Genomic DNA, 12,246 nt, shown 5'->3' on the forward strand with positions numbered 1-12,246 from the left:
GGCAACTGCTTTAGAAAGAAGGTTGTAGTTTATTGAAGATGAGAGCCAGACAGAAAGATGGCTCTGGAAAAAAAAAAAAAAAGTGACCACATGTATCAAGGAGTGAGTTTTTATATCTTCTGGGGCTCTCTGAGGCTTTGTATTTCCCGTGTCATGTACTTTGACCTGAGTCTGAGTATGCCTTTCTGATATTCTGATGGGATGGGTTAATCCTATTATGTTTCCTGTCCTTAGAATTTGGGTGGTGTATGTAGATTTTAACGGTCTTTGTCTTCCTAATTTCTTCAGTTTCTAGCTGGAAGGCTCCAACCTTCCTGAATGGATTATTACATCTACATTTCTAAAAGCTGGTGTCTGCTGAGTTGTCTGGCTGGGTTGGGGGAGAAGTTTCTTGACTGCTGCTTCTTCCTGGACTGAGAAACGGGGCCTAGAATAGGATTAGAACTCAGGGTCTCCTGGTTGGTAGAAAGGAGACTCGAAGCGCTTTCCCAACCTGTCGCTGGGCTGGAGCTCAGGAGTTTGTTTTGGAGAAGATGGCCAAATAACTCCCCTTCAAAGGTTGGGCAAATCTGCAGCTGGATCTCCCGTTAGACAGAACCTGTCTCCAGGATCGGGATCTCCAGGTCTCTTTACATTCCACACGGACCGGAATCTTGAAATCCAGCAGGGTGGACACGTGTGCAAGAGGCGAGGGGGTGATCGCCTGGAGATTTGCTCACTCACAGAGGAGAGAGGCGGAAGCTTTGCTCGGAATCTGAATTCTGCCCAACCGCCTAGGATTATAACTCTGTTCATGCATCGATCAGCAAGCGGGGATCCTTGCAAGCGGAGCAGAGGAAGCGAGATTGTTGCATAAAAGACGCCCATGCCTCTTCCCACCGATCGCTCCCCCACCCCTTCCACGGAGCCTTCCGCCCGGCCCCTTCGTTCACTCCCGCCTCTTTCCCGTCGTCCCCTTGGCCGTGAGCGGCGAGTATGTTTCTGCGGCTACTGTTGGCAAGAGCCCGGTGCCCGCTGGTCCCCTGTCCCCCGCGCGGTATCCTCCTCCTTGCCGCCTCCATGGCCACCGGCACGCGCGCCACCGCTCGGCAGGTAGGGCTTGAGCACGCCGTCGGGGTTCCGGGGGACCGGAGCGGAAGGGAGAGGCGGGCGTCAAGCCCTCGCGACGCCCCGTGGAGCCTCCGGGCGGCAGATGCTCCGTGGCGCTGCGTCGCGGACACCTTGTCCTTCCCTGGCCCCTCTGATCTTTGCAGCTGAGCCGGAGATTTGGCCGCCCCAGCACTTGGAGTGCTGACTGGCCGGCTGCGGAGCTAGCGAGGGAAGGGACTAGAGTGGTTCGCGTTTGCCGGTGATACTGTCCCAAGATCAAGCCCTCTGCTGGAGACCCCGAGGCCCTGCTGCACGAATGCCCCGGATCTGATTTTTTTGCGGGGAAAAAAGACGCCTTTAAGTGCAGCTTGGTTGCCCCCGATCATGACGCGGTTAATGTGTTCCCAAGGGACTCAGAAGCACTTTGCGGATCCCTTTAGTAATTTCCTGCTTCCAAGATGTTTTGTGGAAATAGAACGGCGCAGTAGGAATATTTTATTTGTAATGTTATACGTATTTCTGTGCCATGAAAGTCTGTTCCCCTTGGAAGGAATGGCTTAAAGCCCCAGCGGTTTTAACTTTCAATACTTCTAAACGGGGGTCACAATAACATGCACCGAGAATTCATTGAACTTATTTAAACCTACCTTGCATTGTTGATAGAACATACCATTTCAGAAAAGTGGGTATCCAGCTTCTCCTTAAAAGCCTCCTGGGATGGGTTATACACAACTTCTGAAGGCAAGGCATTCCACTGGTTAATTGTTCTCACCTAGGAAATTTCTTCTTAGTTCTAGATTGCTTCTCTCCTTGAGTAGTTTCCCTTCATTGTTTCTTGTCTTGCCTTCTGGCTTTAGAAAATAGGTTGACCCTTCATCTTTGTGGCAGCCCTATCGTGTCTCTCCTAGTCCTTTTCACTAGGCCCGTGGTGGCGAACCTATGGCACGCATGCCACAGAGCCGTTCCTGTCTCCCTCCTCTTTGTGCATGCGCAGCTTTTTTCTATAAAAACTAAGGAAGTTTCGGTTTTGGGACACATGGCAGGAAGTGACAGAGAACAAGCGGCAGAAAGCAAGAGAGAGAACAAGCAAAAGTGGTAAGTTTCATCTCTGTCCTGCCGCTGAGCTTCCTCTGCTTGGCCACCGGACACCCCAGTGGCCCCAGAACACCCTGCCCGCATTTCCTGCAATTTCACAGCTGGCCCAGCGGCTAAAAAACACCCAGCGGCCGCTGGCACTTCTCATAATTTTGCAGCCGGCCTCCTCTCGTGCAGCCCGCCCTGCACCCTCTCCTCCTGCCACTGATCGCAGCGGACAAGCCGGGGGCAACCGGGGAAGGCCAAGGCCAAAGAGCCCGGCCCAGCAGCTAGAAAACACCCCGCGGCCATTGGCATTTCCCATAAATTTGCAGCTGGCTTCCCCTCGTGCAGCCCGCCCCACGCCCTCTCCGCCTGCCTAATACTGGCCCAAATCTTCAGAGATCGCTCTCAAACCATCCTGACCTGCCAGGAACAATACTAGAGGGAGGGAGAGAGCGACCTGACGAGTGGACAAACACACGTGTTCCCGGGCCCACGTACTTTCCACAGCCAAGTTCTTCCCTTCCTATCCCTACCAAGGCACAACCTGCTCCAGGCACCTGTCGCCCTTAGAGCACGGGCTCCTCCCCAGCCGACTGGCTCAGCCTCCTCCAGTCTGTCCTTCCTCACCTGTCCCGCGGGTCAACCCAGCTGGTGGTTTTGATGGTGTGGTCGATGTCATAGTCACGACCTTCCTTCCAGCCTTTGGGCGAAGGCAGCTCCTGCCGGGGCATTTTTCCTGGCAGCAGGCGCAGCAGCAGAGAGACAGACCGAGGCCGGAGGCGGTGGCCACCCCATGCAAAGGGTTCAGCAACCCCCCACCCAGCCCAGCAGCTGGCACAGCGGGCTGGGGCGAGGGGTTGCGGCGAACAAGGAAACCGGAGCCAGGCAGTCGACCAGGCGGGAGTCTCGCATCCTCAGCCGCTCAGGGAGTAAGGAGAAGCGGCGCATGCGGGGGAAGAAGAGCTTTCTGAATGTTGCAGGAAACGCGACAGCCCAGGCAAGCCGGGCTGGCTGCCTGCCATCCGTCCATCCTCTTCTAATAAGCGAGCCGGTCGCCTCTCCACCGCTTCTCTCTCTCTCTTCAGCAAGAGACCCCCGAAGCCAGAGAAGGGGGCAGAGCTACGTTGCCACGGAGCCTGGTGCCTAGAGAGGTCGAGCCCACTTATTTTACCATGCTTTTGCTTCCAGCGAAGTAGAACCGTCAGCTTAGCCAAGGCTCCGGTGCCAAGCACTGCCCACCTCCTCCTGGTTGAGGCAGGGCAGGGGAAAGGAGGAGGAGGAGGAGCCGCTGCAGCTTTTGACTGTGGGTTAGGCAGGTTAAGAGAAGCCAACCTGATAGCAGAGGGTAGGTGCACTCCCACGTGCTATTAACTTTGTTAGCAAATGGGAGGGTTGGGGGGTGATCAAAGTTGCTTCATTTATTCATTCATTTATTGCACAATAAAATTATTTGAAACCAACATTTTGTGCTATTCTAATGCACAACTGCACAAATATGCATGTAATCTCTGAGGAGGCTATCACATTTGGGCTTCAAAAATTTGGTTAAAGCATTCGTGTTTGCTGATATTTATTTCCTTTTATAAACTGCTTTGATTCTTCCATTTATTGTTTAAAGTGGTTTAATACTTCCATTTATTTCCTTTTATTCCCTTAAACTAGTTTGAATCTTCCATTTGTTGCCATTTATTCTCTTAAAACTGATTTAATTGTTTTGTTGATTTCTGATCCACGAAACCTATAACCTCCATGCCATTTCTCACTCTTTTTATTCCTTTCTGCTTTGCTTTTTATTCCCTCTCTTTCATATATTTTCTTTCATCTTCACTGAAAGAAAATCCCTCCAGGTCCCCACTATAATCTATGGTTCAAATGAAAGCAGCCTGTTTTTATTTATTATTTACTAACTTTCTGTAAATTTTGGTCCCACATTTAAAGGCAGGGTAAACATGCATTAAAATACATGCGGCGGCGGCACAGCATTAATGGTGGCCGGGGCTGTCTTTCTTGCCACGCCCACTTGGCCACCACACCCACTTGGCCACGCGCCCGGCACCCAGCAATGTATAAGTGGGTTTCAGGTTGCAGTTTGGGCACTCGGTCTCTAAAAGGTTCGCCACCACTGCACTAGACATATCTAATTCCTGCAACTGCTCTTTATACAGTTTAGCCTCCAGCACCCTAATCATCCTTGTTGCTCTTTTCTGTACTCTTTTCCAGTGTCTCATCATATTTTTATATTGCGGTGACCAAAATAGGATGCAGTATTCCAAGTGTGTTCTTTACTAAGATTTTGTAAAGCGGTACTAATACTTCACATGATCTGGATTCTGTGCCTCTGTTAATGCAGCCTAAGAGTGCATTGGCTTTTTTTGGCTGTAGCCAAACACTGTTGACTCATATTTAAGTGATTGTCCACTAGGTAGGACTCCTGAGATCCCTCTCACAGTTACTGGCATTAACCCATGTTTCATCCAATCTATACCTATACATTTGGTTTTTATTACCTTAGTGTAAAATCTTACTTATCCACATTGAATTTTATTTTGTTGTATAGAGCCCAGTATTCATGTCTGTTGAGATTCTTCTGGATCTTGAGCCTATCTTCTGGGATGTTAACTATTCCTGCTAGCTTAGTGTCATTAGCAAATATGATGAGTTCCCCTTCTATTCCCTCATCTAGATTGTTTATGAAAAATTGGAAGAGTACTGGGCTTAAAACAGAACCCTGGAGTACCCCAGTGTCCAACTCCCACCATGTGAATTTAGTTTTGGTAAGGACTACATGTTTTTTTTAATTATTTTTATTAGTTTTATTCATTTATATCATAAAATGTGAAAATAGAAAAGCAAATATTAGGGGACAACAATAGAAAAAGGGAAAGAAAAAAAGGTGTGAAGAAAGGGAGGGGAAGGAACAAAAGCCATTGACTTCCAACTCTCTCTGTTGCAGTAAAATCAGACATTAAAATCAAATCTCAACTTTTTACATTTCTATAGTAGTATGCAGTAGTTATTTTATCGGCAAATCAGTCCTATCAGTAAAACCCAAAATCATAATACTATTTTTTCCACCTCAAGCACAAAGTCCAAAAGTGGTTTCCAAGTAGAAGCAAAAGTACTTATGTTCTTTTCTTTTATCAGCACAGTCAATTTGGCTATCTCTGCTAATTCCATCAGCTTTTGTAAACCATTTATCCATGGTAGGAATCGAGGCATCCTTCCACTTTTGTGCATAGAGCAATCTTGCTGCCGTCACCATATATAAAATCAGAGTTCCAATTTTTTCTCCCAGTTCTCTTTCCGTTAGACCAAGAAGGAAAGTTTCTAGTTTAATCTTTATGTTTACTTTAAGGATTTTCTGCATTAATATATGAAATACTTCAATATTTCTTTGCCTTATCACATGTCCACCATCAATGATAAAATGTCCCTTCTTTACATTTACATCTCCAACATTCATTTGAAATACCTTTATACATTCTAGATAACTTGTCTAGTGTTAAATACCAGTGATACATCATTCTGTAAAATTTTTCTTTTAGGTTATAATTTAATGTGAATTCTAAGCCTTTTAGCCATATATTCTCCCATTGTTCAAACATCACATTATACCCAAAATTCCTTGCCCACTGTTTTACATGTTCATTTTCCAAATTCAATTTTAATAATGTTTTATAGACCTTGGTAATTATATGATCATCATTACCACATAGTAGGATTTCCAATTCATTTTTAGCAAACTCAAAACCATGGCCTTTTTTGTCTAGTTTAAATCTTTCCTTCATTTGTGGATATGTAAACCAGTGACAAGCGTGATCTTCTAATTCTAATTCTTCCCTAGACTTGATGGGGTCACCAGAATTGAAAGATACTATTTTATCATACGTCCACCAGTCCGGCTTCACCACCATTTCTTTTCTAAAAAAGCTTCTTGGTGGGACACCCACAGGGGCAATTTCGTAAAAAACCTTGTTTTATATATTGTTAAGGACTACATGTTGAGTACGCTTTGTCTGCCAGTTACAAATCCATCTGGTGGTTGAGGCTGTCTATCGCACAATTTTTTTTACTTTATCAAGAAGTAGGTTATGGTCTATTTTGTTCAAATTAATGAAGATCCATCTGGATCATGAGCCTATGTTCTGTAGTGGCTATTCCTGTCAGCTTGATATCATCTGCAAATTTGATGAGTTCCCCTTCTATTCCTTCATCTACATTGTTTATGAAGATATTGAAGAGTACTGGACCTAAGACAGAACTTTGAGTACCCCACTGCTCCCTTCCCTTCCCTCTGCAGTAAGTGAGAGATCAAACATATTCCTAAACAACCTAGCTGACAAGTTTGTCACCCAAAAGATAGAGGAGGGAACTAGAGGAAAAGCTATACTATACCTAACTCTTACTAATAGAGAAGAAGTGATAGAGGGAGTTGAAGTTGCCGGAACCTTGGGTGAAGTGACCACATCATACTGGAATTCAATATAATGCAGACACAAGCAATAGAAAATAATCCAACCGGTGTCTTAAACTTTAAAAGAGCTGATTTTAACAAATTCAGAGAGAGCCTAAGAAAAATTCCATGGATGAAAATCCTAAAGGGGAAGTATGGGAAACTCTGAAAAATATGATCACAAAAGCCCAGTCCAACACAATAACACTGAAAAAGCAAAACAAGAAATCCAAGAAGAAACCAACATGGTTGCACAAAGATCTTTCTGATAAACTGAAAGACAAAAAGTACAAGTACAAAAAATGGAAAGAGAGACACATAAACAAAGGCTGATTATCAGCATATAGCCCGAATCTGCAAAGATGAAGTCAGAAAAGCTAAGGCTCAGAATGCAACAAAAATCAACATATAAATAACAAGAAAAAAATCAAGGAAACAGTAAATCCACTTAAAAGAGAAGATGGCAAGGAAGTAATGCAGTAGACAGAAAGCAGAGCTGCTTAACTTTTTTTGCATCAGTCTTCACACATAAAGAAACTATAGCCCAACCTATCAAAAGCCTAACTGTAAAAGACAGACTAGAAATAAAAATTTTAAAAAGTAAGAAAATGGTTAGAGAACACCTATCTGATCTTGATGAATATAAATCACTGGGACCTGATGGTTTACATCCCACAGTTCTGAAGAAGCTGGCAGATGTTATCTCAGAACTATCATACATATCTTTCAAAAATCCTGGAACACCGGGGAATTACCTGAGGATTGGAAAAGAGCTGATGTGGTTCCCATCTTCAAAAAAGGGGGAAAAACAGACCCAGGAAACTACAGACCAATCAGCCTAACATCATTACTCAGGAAGATACTGGAAAAGATAATAAAAAAACAGATCTGTGAACATCAAGAAACAAATAAAGCTATAACTAAAAACCAGCATGAGTTTGTTAAAAACAGATCATGCCAAACCAATCTTATTTTGTTGTTTGACAAAGTAGCTAAATTAGTAGAGCAACAAAATGCTGTAGACATAGTATACTTAGACTTCAGTAAGACATTCAACAAAGTAGACCACAATCTACTCCTTGGTAAGTTAGAAAAATGTGGGATAGACAGCATCATCACCAGATGGATTTGTAACTGGCTGACAAACTGTACTCAATGAGTCGTCCTTAATGGTCCTACTACATCTACATGGAGGGAAGCAAGCAGTGAGGTGTCACAGGGTTCCGTCTTAGGCCCAATACTCTTCAATATCTTCATAAATGACTTAGATGAGGGAATTGAAGGGGAACTCATCAAATTTGCAGATGACACTAAGCTGGCAGGAATAGCCCACACCCCAGAAGACAAACTCAGAAGACAAGCTGCATAGGCTCTCAGTGTACATACAGACACTGAGTGATAAAGTGATAAGGATCATAAATCATAAGATATAATAATCATAAATCATAAGATACAAACAACAAGTGATAAGAAATACAAATGACATACTCAATAATTCCTCTGTAGAACTGTATAAGCAGCTCCTTGGGCAGTCTGAGCTGGTAGAATAGTAGAGCCTCTCCTAAAATCTACTATCATCTCTACAGTTTTAAGAATGTTCAGCTCCAGATTGTTCCAACTGCACTTCAGGGCCTGTTGTTCTACCTCCCATTTGTATGCAGACTCATCATCATCTCGAATGAGATCAATGACTGTTACATCATCTGCAAACTTCAATATTTTAACAGAGGAGTCCTTCAAGATGCAGTCATTGGTATATAGAGAAAAGAGTAATGGAGAGAGATCACGCAGCCCTGGGGGAGCTCCTGTGCTAATTGAACAAGTATTCAATATGGTTTTACCTAACTTAGCTTGCTGCTTCGTTATCTGTTAGAAAGCTTATAATCCATCTGCAAGTGGATCAGGCACAGCTAGCTGAGTCAGTTTGGAGAGGACGATTTCTGGGCCCCAGGATGTTAATAGAGCATTTGAAGCAAGAAGGGACATAATACTTTCCTGGCCTGATTGTAGAGCATTCAATCCCCTTCCTCTTTGGCACAACGGAGTTGTTTGAGTTTAACTGTGAACCTAGGTTTATTATTAGTGTATATGCGTAAGGTTTTGGTTGACACACATTGGTCCTCACAAAAGCTAACGTATGATATCATAGTCTCACTGAGTTGATTCAAAACCACTGATGAGCTCTGGAAATGCTCCAGTTTGTGCAGTCAAGGCAAGCCTCTTCAGTCCAAGATTTCACTTTTAACTATTGGTTTTATGATTTTAAGTCTTTGTCTATAAACAGGTACAGTGATCAGAGTGCCCCAGAGTGCTCTTAGTAACAAGCGATAAGCATCTTTTAATATTGAGTAGTGGTGGTCTAAAATATTATTGCGTCTAGTGAGAGCTGACATGCTGAATGTATCTTGGCAGCTCTGAATCCTGGCTTCGGTTAGCACTGTTAAAATCTCCTACTACAATGAGTAGTGAGTCTGGATATCTCTGTTCAGCCCACAGGATTTGGTCAGCTAAGGTTGCAATGCTTTGTTTATGCAAGCTTAGGATGGTATGAAGGCCACAACTAGTATAAATGAACAAAACTCATGAATGTCATAGAAGGGTATGCAATTAATGAATGGTACCTGTAAGGCCATATCACATAACTTCTTTAGTGTAGTAACATTTTTATACCATCAGTTAATGAAATAAGGTTTGTTTTGCTTGATATGTTCTTGATGAAGCCAGGTTGGCTTCTGGTTATAATTTTGTTTGCTTCTAGGTGTTGGCAGATTTGTTGCTTATTATCTTTTCCAAGATCTTCCCAAGTATTGATGTCAGGCTAATTGGTCTGAAGTTTCCTGGATTGTTTTCTTTCTCTTTTTTGAAGATGGGAACAACATCAGCTCATTTCCAATCCTCAAGTAGTTCCCTGGTACTCCAAGAATTTTAAAAGATATGGATCAGTGGTTCAGAGATCATGTCTGCCAGTTCCCTCAGAACTCTGGAATGTAATTCATCAGGACCCGGTGATTTGTCTAGAGTTGAGAGGTGTTCTCTTACCCTGTGTTTGCTTATTTTATTTTGCATTCCTATTCTAATTTTTTCAGTTCTATTTTTGGTAAGTTGGATCGTATTATCTTTTTTAGTGAAGACAGATGCCAAGAATGAGTTAAACAGTTCTGCTTTCTCTCTACTCGTCATTACTTTCTTGCCATCATCTCCCATTAGTGAACCAATTTCTTTGACTTTTATCTTGTTTTTTTATATTTTGAAAGAAACTTTTTAAATTGTTGTTGATATTTATTGAAAGTCTTACTTCATTCTGAGCCTTAGCTTTTCTAACTTTGTCTTTACAGGTTCAGGCTATTTGTTGGTATTCTGCCTTAGTTATGTATCCCTCTTTCCAGTTTGTCCGAGAGTTCTTTGTGCAACCATAATGGTTTCTTCTTGGATTTCTTGTTTTCCTTTTTCAGTGGTATTGTGCTGGACTGGGCTTTTATGATCATATTTTTCAGTTTCCCAAGCTTCTTGAGTTGGCTTCCCCTTTAAGATTTTGATCCATGGGATCCTTCCCAAGCTTTTTCTGAGTTCATCTTTTAAAGTTCTAAGACACTGGTTTGATTATGTTGTTACTTGTGTGTGTATTGTATTCTTTGTGTTGTATTGTTTTATTGTATTGTGTTGTAATACAATTTTGTATGGTATTGTGTCTATATTATAGTCTATTGCTTGTGTCTGATGCTTAGCATGTTTTGAGATCAGGTCTCATTATCCCCAGCAATATGGCCAATGACTGGAGAGGATGGGAGTTGTAATCCAGTACATCTGGAGGCCAGGAGATTGATCACATTGAGATGAGCCATCCTTTCCTAGCTATGTTCCCAATAGTTGGGATCCAGCTGAGGCCATTCTAGCTTTGCCTGTAACTAGGATGGATCAGGAATCGTGTGCTCTTGGTCCAATTTGCTATTTTGCTGATGAACTAAGTGACTAAATTGTATTGATTTTGCATATGATCTCAGAGGATTAAATCACATCTAGCTTTATATTTTCCTCAGTGACTGGGAGCAGCTTTTTTTCCAGCCTTATCTGCAGCTTTAGCTTGAGTCCGCCTACACCCAAAATATGGTTTAATTCAGAACAGCCTTGCTCTAAGAGATCAGGTTTCTTAATCTTTAAATCATGAGGAAGTGTGGTTTTCAGCCACTTTTAGGGCAATAATTACAAAACAATATTTTGTGTAGAGTAAGACAAGAAAAAACTGGGCATATGTGACAAAACAGAAAAAAAGAGGTCTACTGTTGCCAGTCTTCCAAAAATTGAAAATATCCTCCCCCCCCCCTTTTTTTTTTCTTTTTGCAAAAATCCTTTAAAACTCCTGGAGGGACAAGTGATTTAATATCTGGAAGCTTTTAAAGTGAATAGACCATGTTTCCTTCCTAACTTTAGCAACTTTAAGATATGTGGACTATGCTGGCTGGGAAATTCAGGGAGCTGAAGTCCATATATCTTAAAGTTACTAAGATTAAGAAACACTGGACTAGACCATAGGCTGTTTCAGTTCATATGGTCTTGGCACTTTCTGAACCTGCTGAATCCTGCTTCTAGCTTGTTCCTCAGATTTTCCCCAAGGCAAATTGAGCTAAGGAAAATGAAATTTTCCGGCAAGGCAGCACTGAGCTCCTTGAGGGTTGGCAATGGCTCACGCCCTGCTGTTCCTTCCGCTTTCACGTGGGGCAGAGTTCAGTCTTGGAGGTGGGACTGAGATATCCTCCCTGCTATAAAATCTTCCGCTGGTAGTGAGCTGAAAGTGCCAGAAGCAGCAGTTTTGCAGACAATGCCTCATCAACAGAGCGATAGTCTTCATGCCGGAAAGGTAAGTGGTCTCGGATCTTGGGGCAAGAAGCCATTAAGGGCTGGAAGTAGGAATTTGCACAGTTCCATGATCTAAATAGGGATTTTTGCCTATTTCCCAATTTGTGTAGGATCTTTCACTGCATAGCCTTTTCTTTCTGAAGACTGCCCTGTCATGAGCATGTTTAAGAGGATGATAAGTTTAGGTGAAATTAACCTATTAATTAAAAGTTAATATATCTCACAGTGACCTGGTTTCAGTAGAAGAGAATGTTGCTCCATGAAAATGATACAATATAAAACCTGTGAATCTGTGGTGGAAATGTTTTGCCCTTCAGTCTTGATCCTGTGGAAGGGATCTGCCATTGTTTTATGGATGTTACTTAACGAATCCTCCACCTTCTGTAGGGTCTCATTCTTGGATCCTTTGCCAGCTACGGTGATGATGAACCTTCTCAGTTGTCTGATGCAGGAGAGGCTTTTGACAAACAAGTCAATGGGAAGCTGAAGGAGTTACTGGCCATGTAAGCAACTGGTTGCATTTCATTCTCTTTATTAAACTGTTGCAAAATGACAGGAAAAATATTTGGCCTTAAGTATATTTTGCAGGTAGCTGCAGAAGTTTTTCCCTTTCTCTACATTCATTTTTTTTTTTTTTTTTTTGCCATTCAAATAATGCCGATTCTATTTCCCCCTCTGTTTGCAAGGAAGCCACCTCCCTTTTTTGGGCTTGGCCAAAAGTCCATTATATCAGGTGTTCTCAATTTCAAGTTAAGAGCAGGTGACTAGAA

The 12,246-nt window shown here is 42.7% G+C and overlaps 1 protein-coding gene across 2 annotated transcripts in view; it reads left to right on the plus strand.

Moving 5' to 3' along the window:
• Positions 1 to 329: 329 nt before the first annotated feature.
• The window catches only part of LAP3 (leucine aminopeptidase 3), a 31,827-nt gene continuing 19,910 nt past the window's right edge, over positions 330 to 12,246 (plus strand). Inside the window, exons 1-2 of one of the 2 annotated variants that reach the window (XM_039326510.1) lie at positions 330 to 1,092; positions 11,864 to 11,979. In XM_039326510.1, coding sequence (XP_039182444.1) covers positions 976 to 1,092; positions 11,864 to 11,979 — 233 coding nt within the window. In that variant the 5' untranslated portion in view covers positions 330 to 975. Of the gene's footprint in view, positions 1,093 to 11,319; positions 11,478 to 11,863; positions 11,980 to 12,246 lie in introns of those variants that run through there. The other variant, XM_039326511.1, reaches the window with a different exon arrangement.

Source organism: Crotalus tigris, unplaced genomic scaffold (genome assembly GCF_016545835.1).
Source record: "Crotalus tigris isolate CLP2741 ecotype Arizona unplaced genomic scaffold, ASM1654583v1 scf7180000024341.3516292, whole genome shotgun sequence".
NCBI classification, from domain to species: domain Eukaryota; kingdom Metazoa; phylum Chordata; class Lepidosauria; order Squamata; family Viperidae; genus Crotalus; species Crotalus tigris.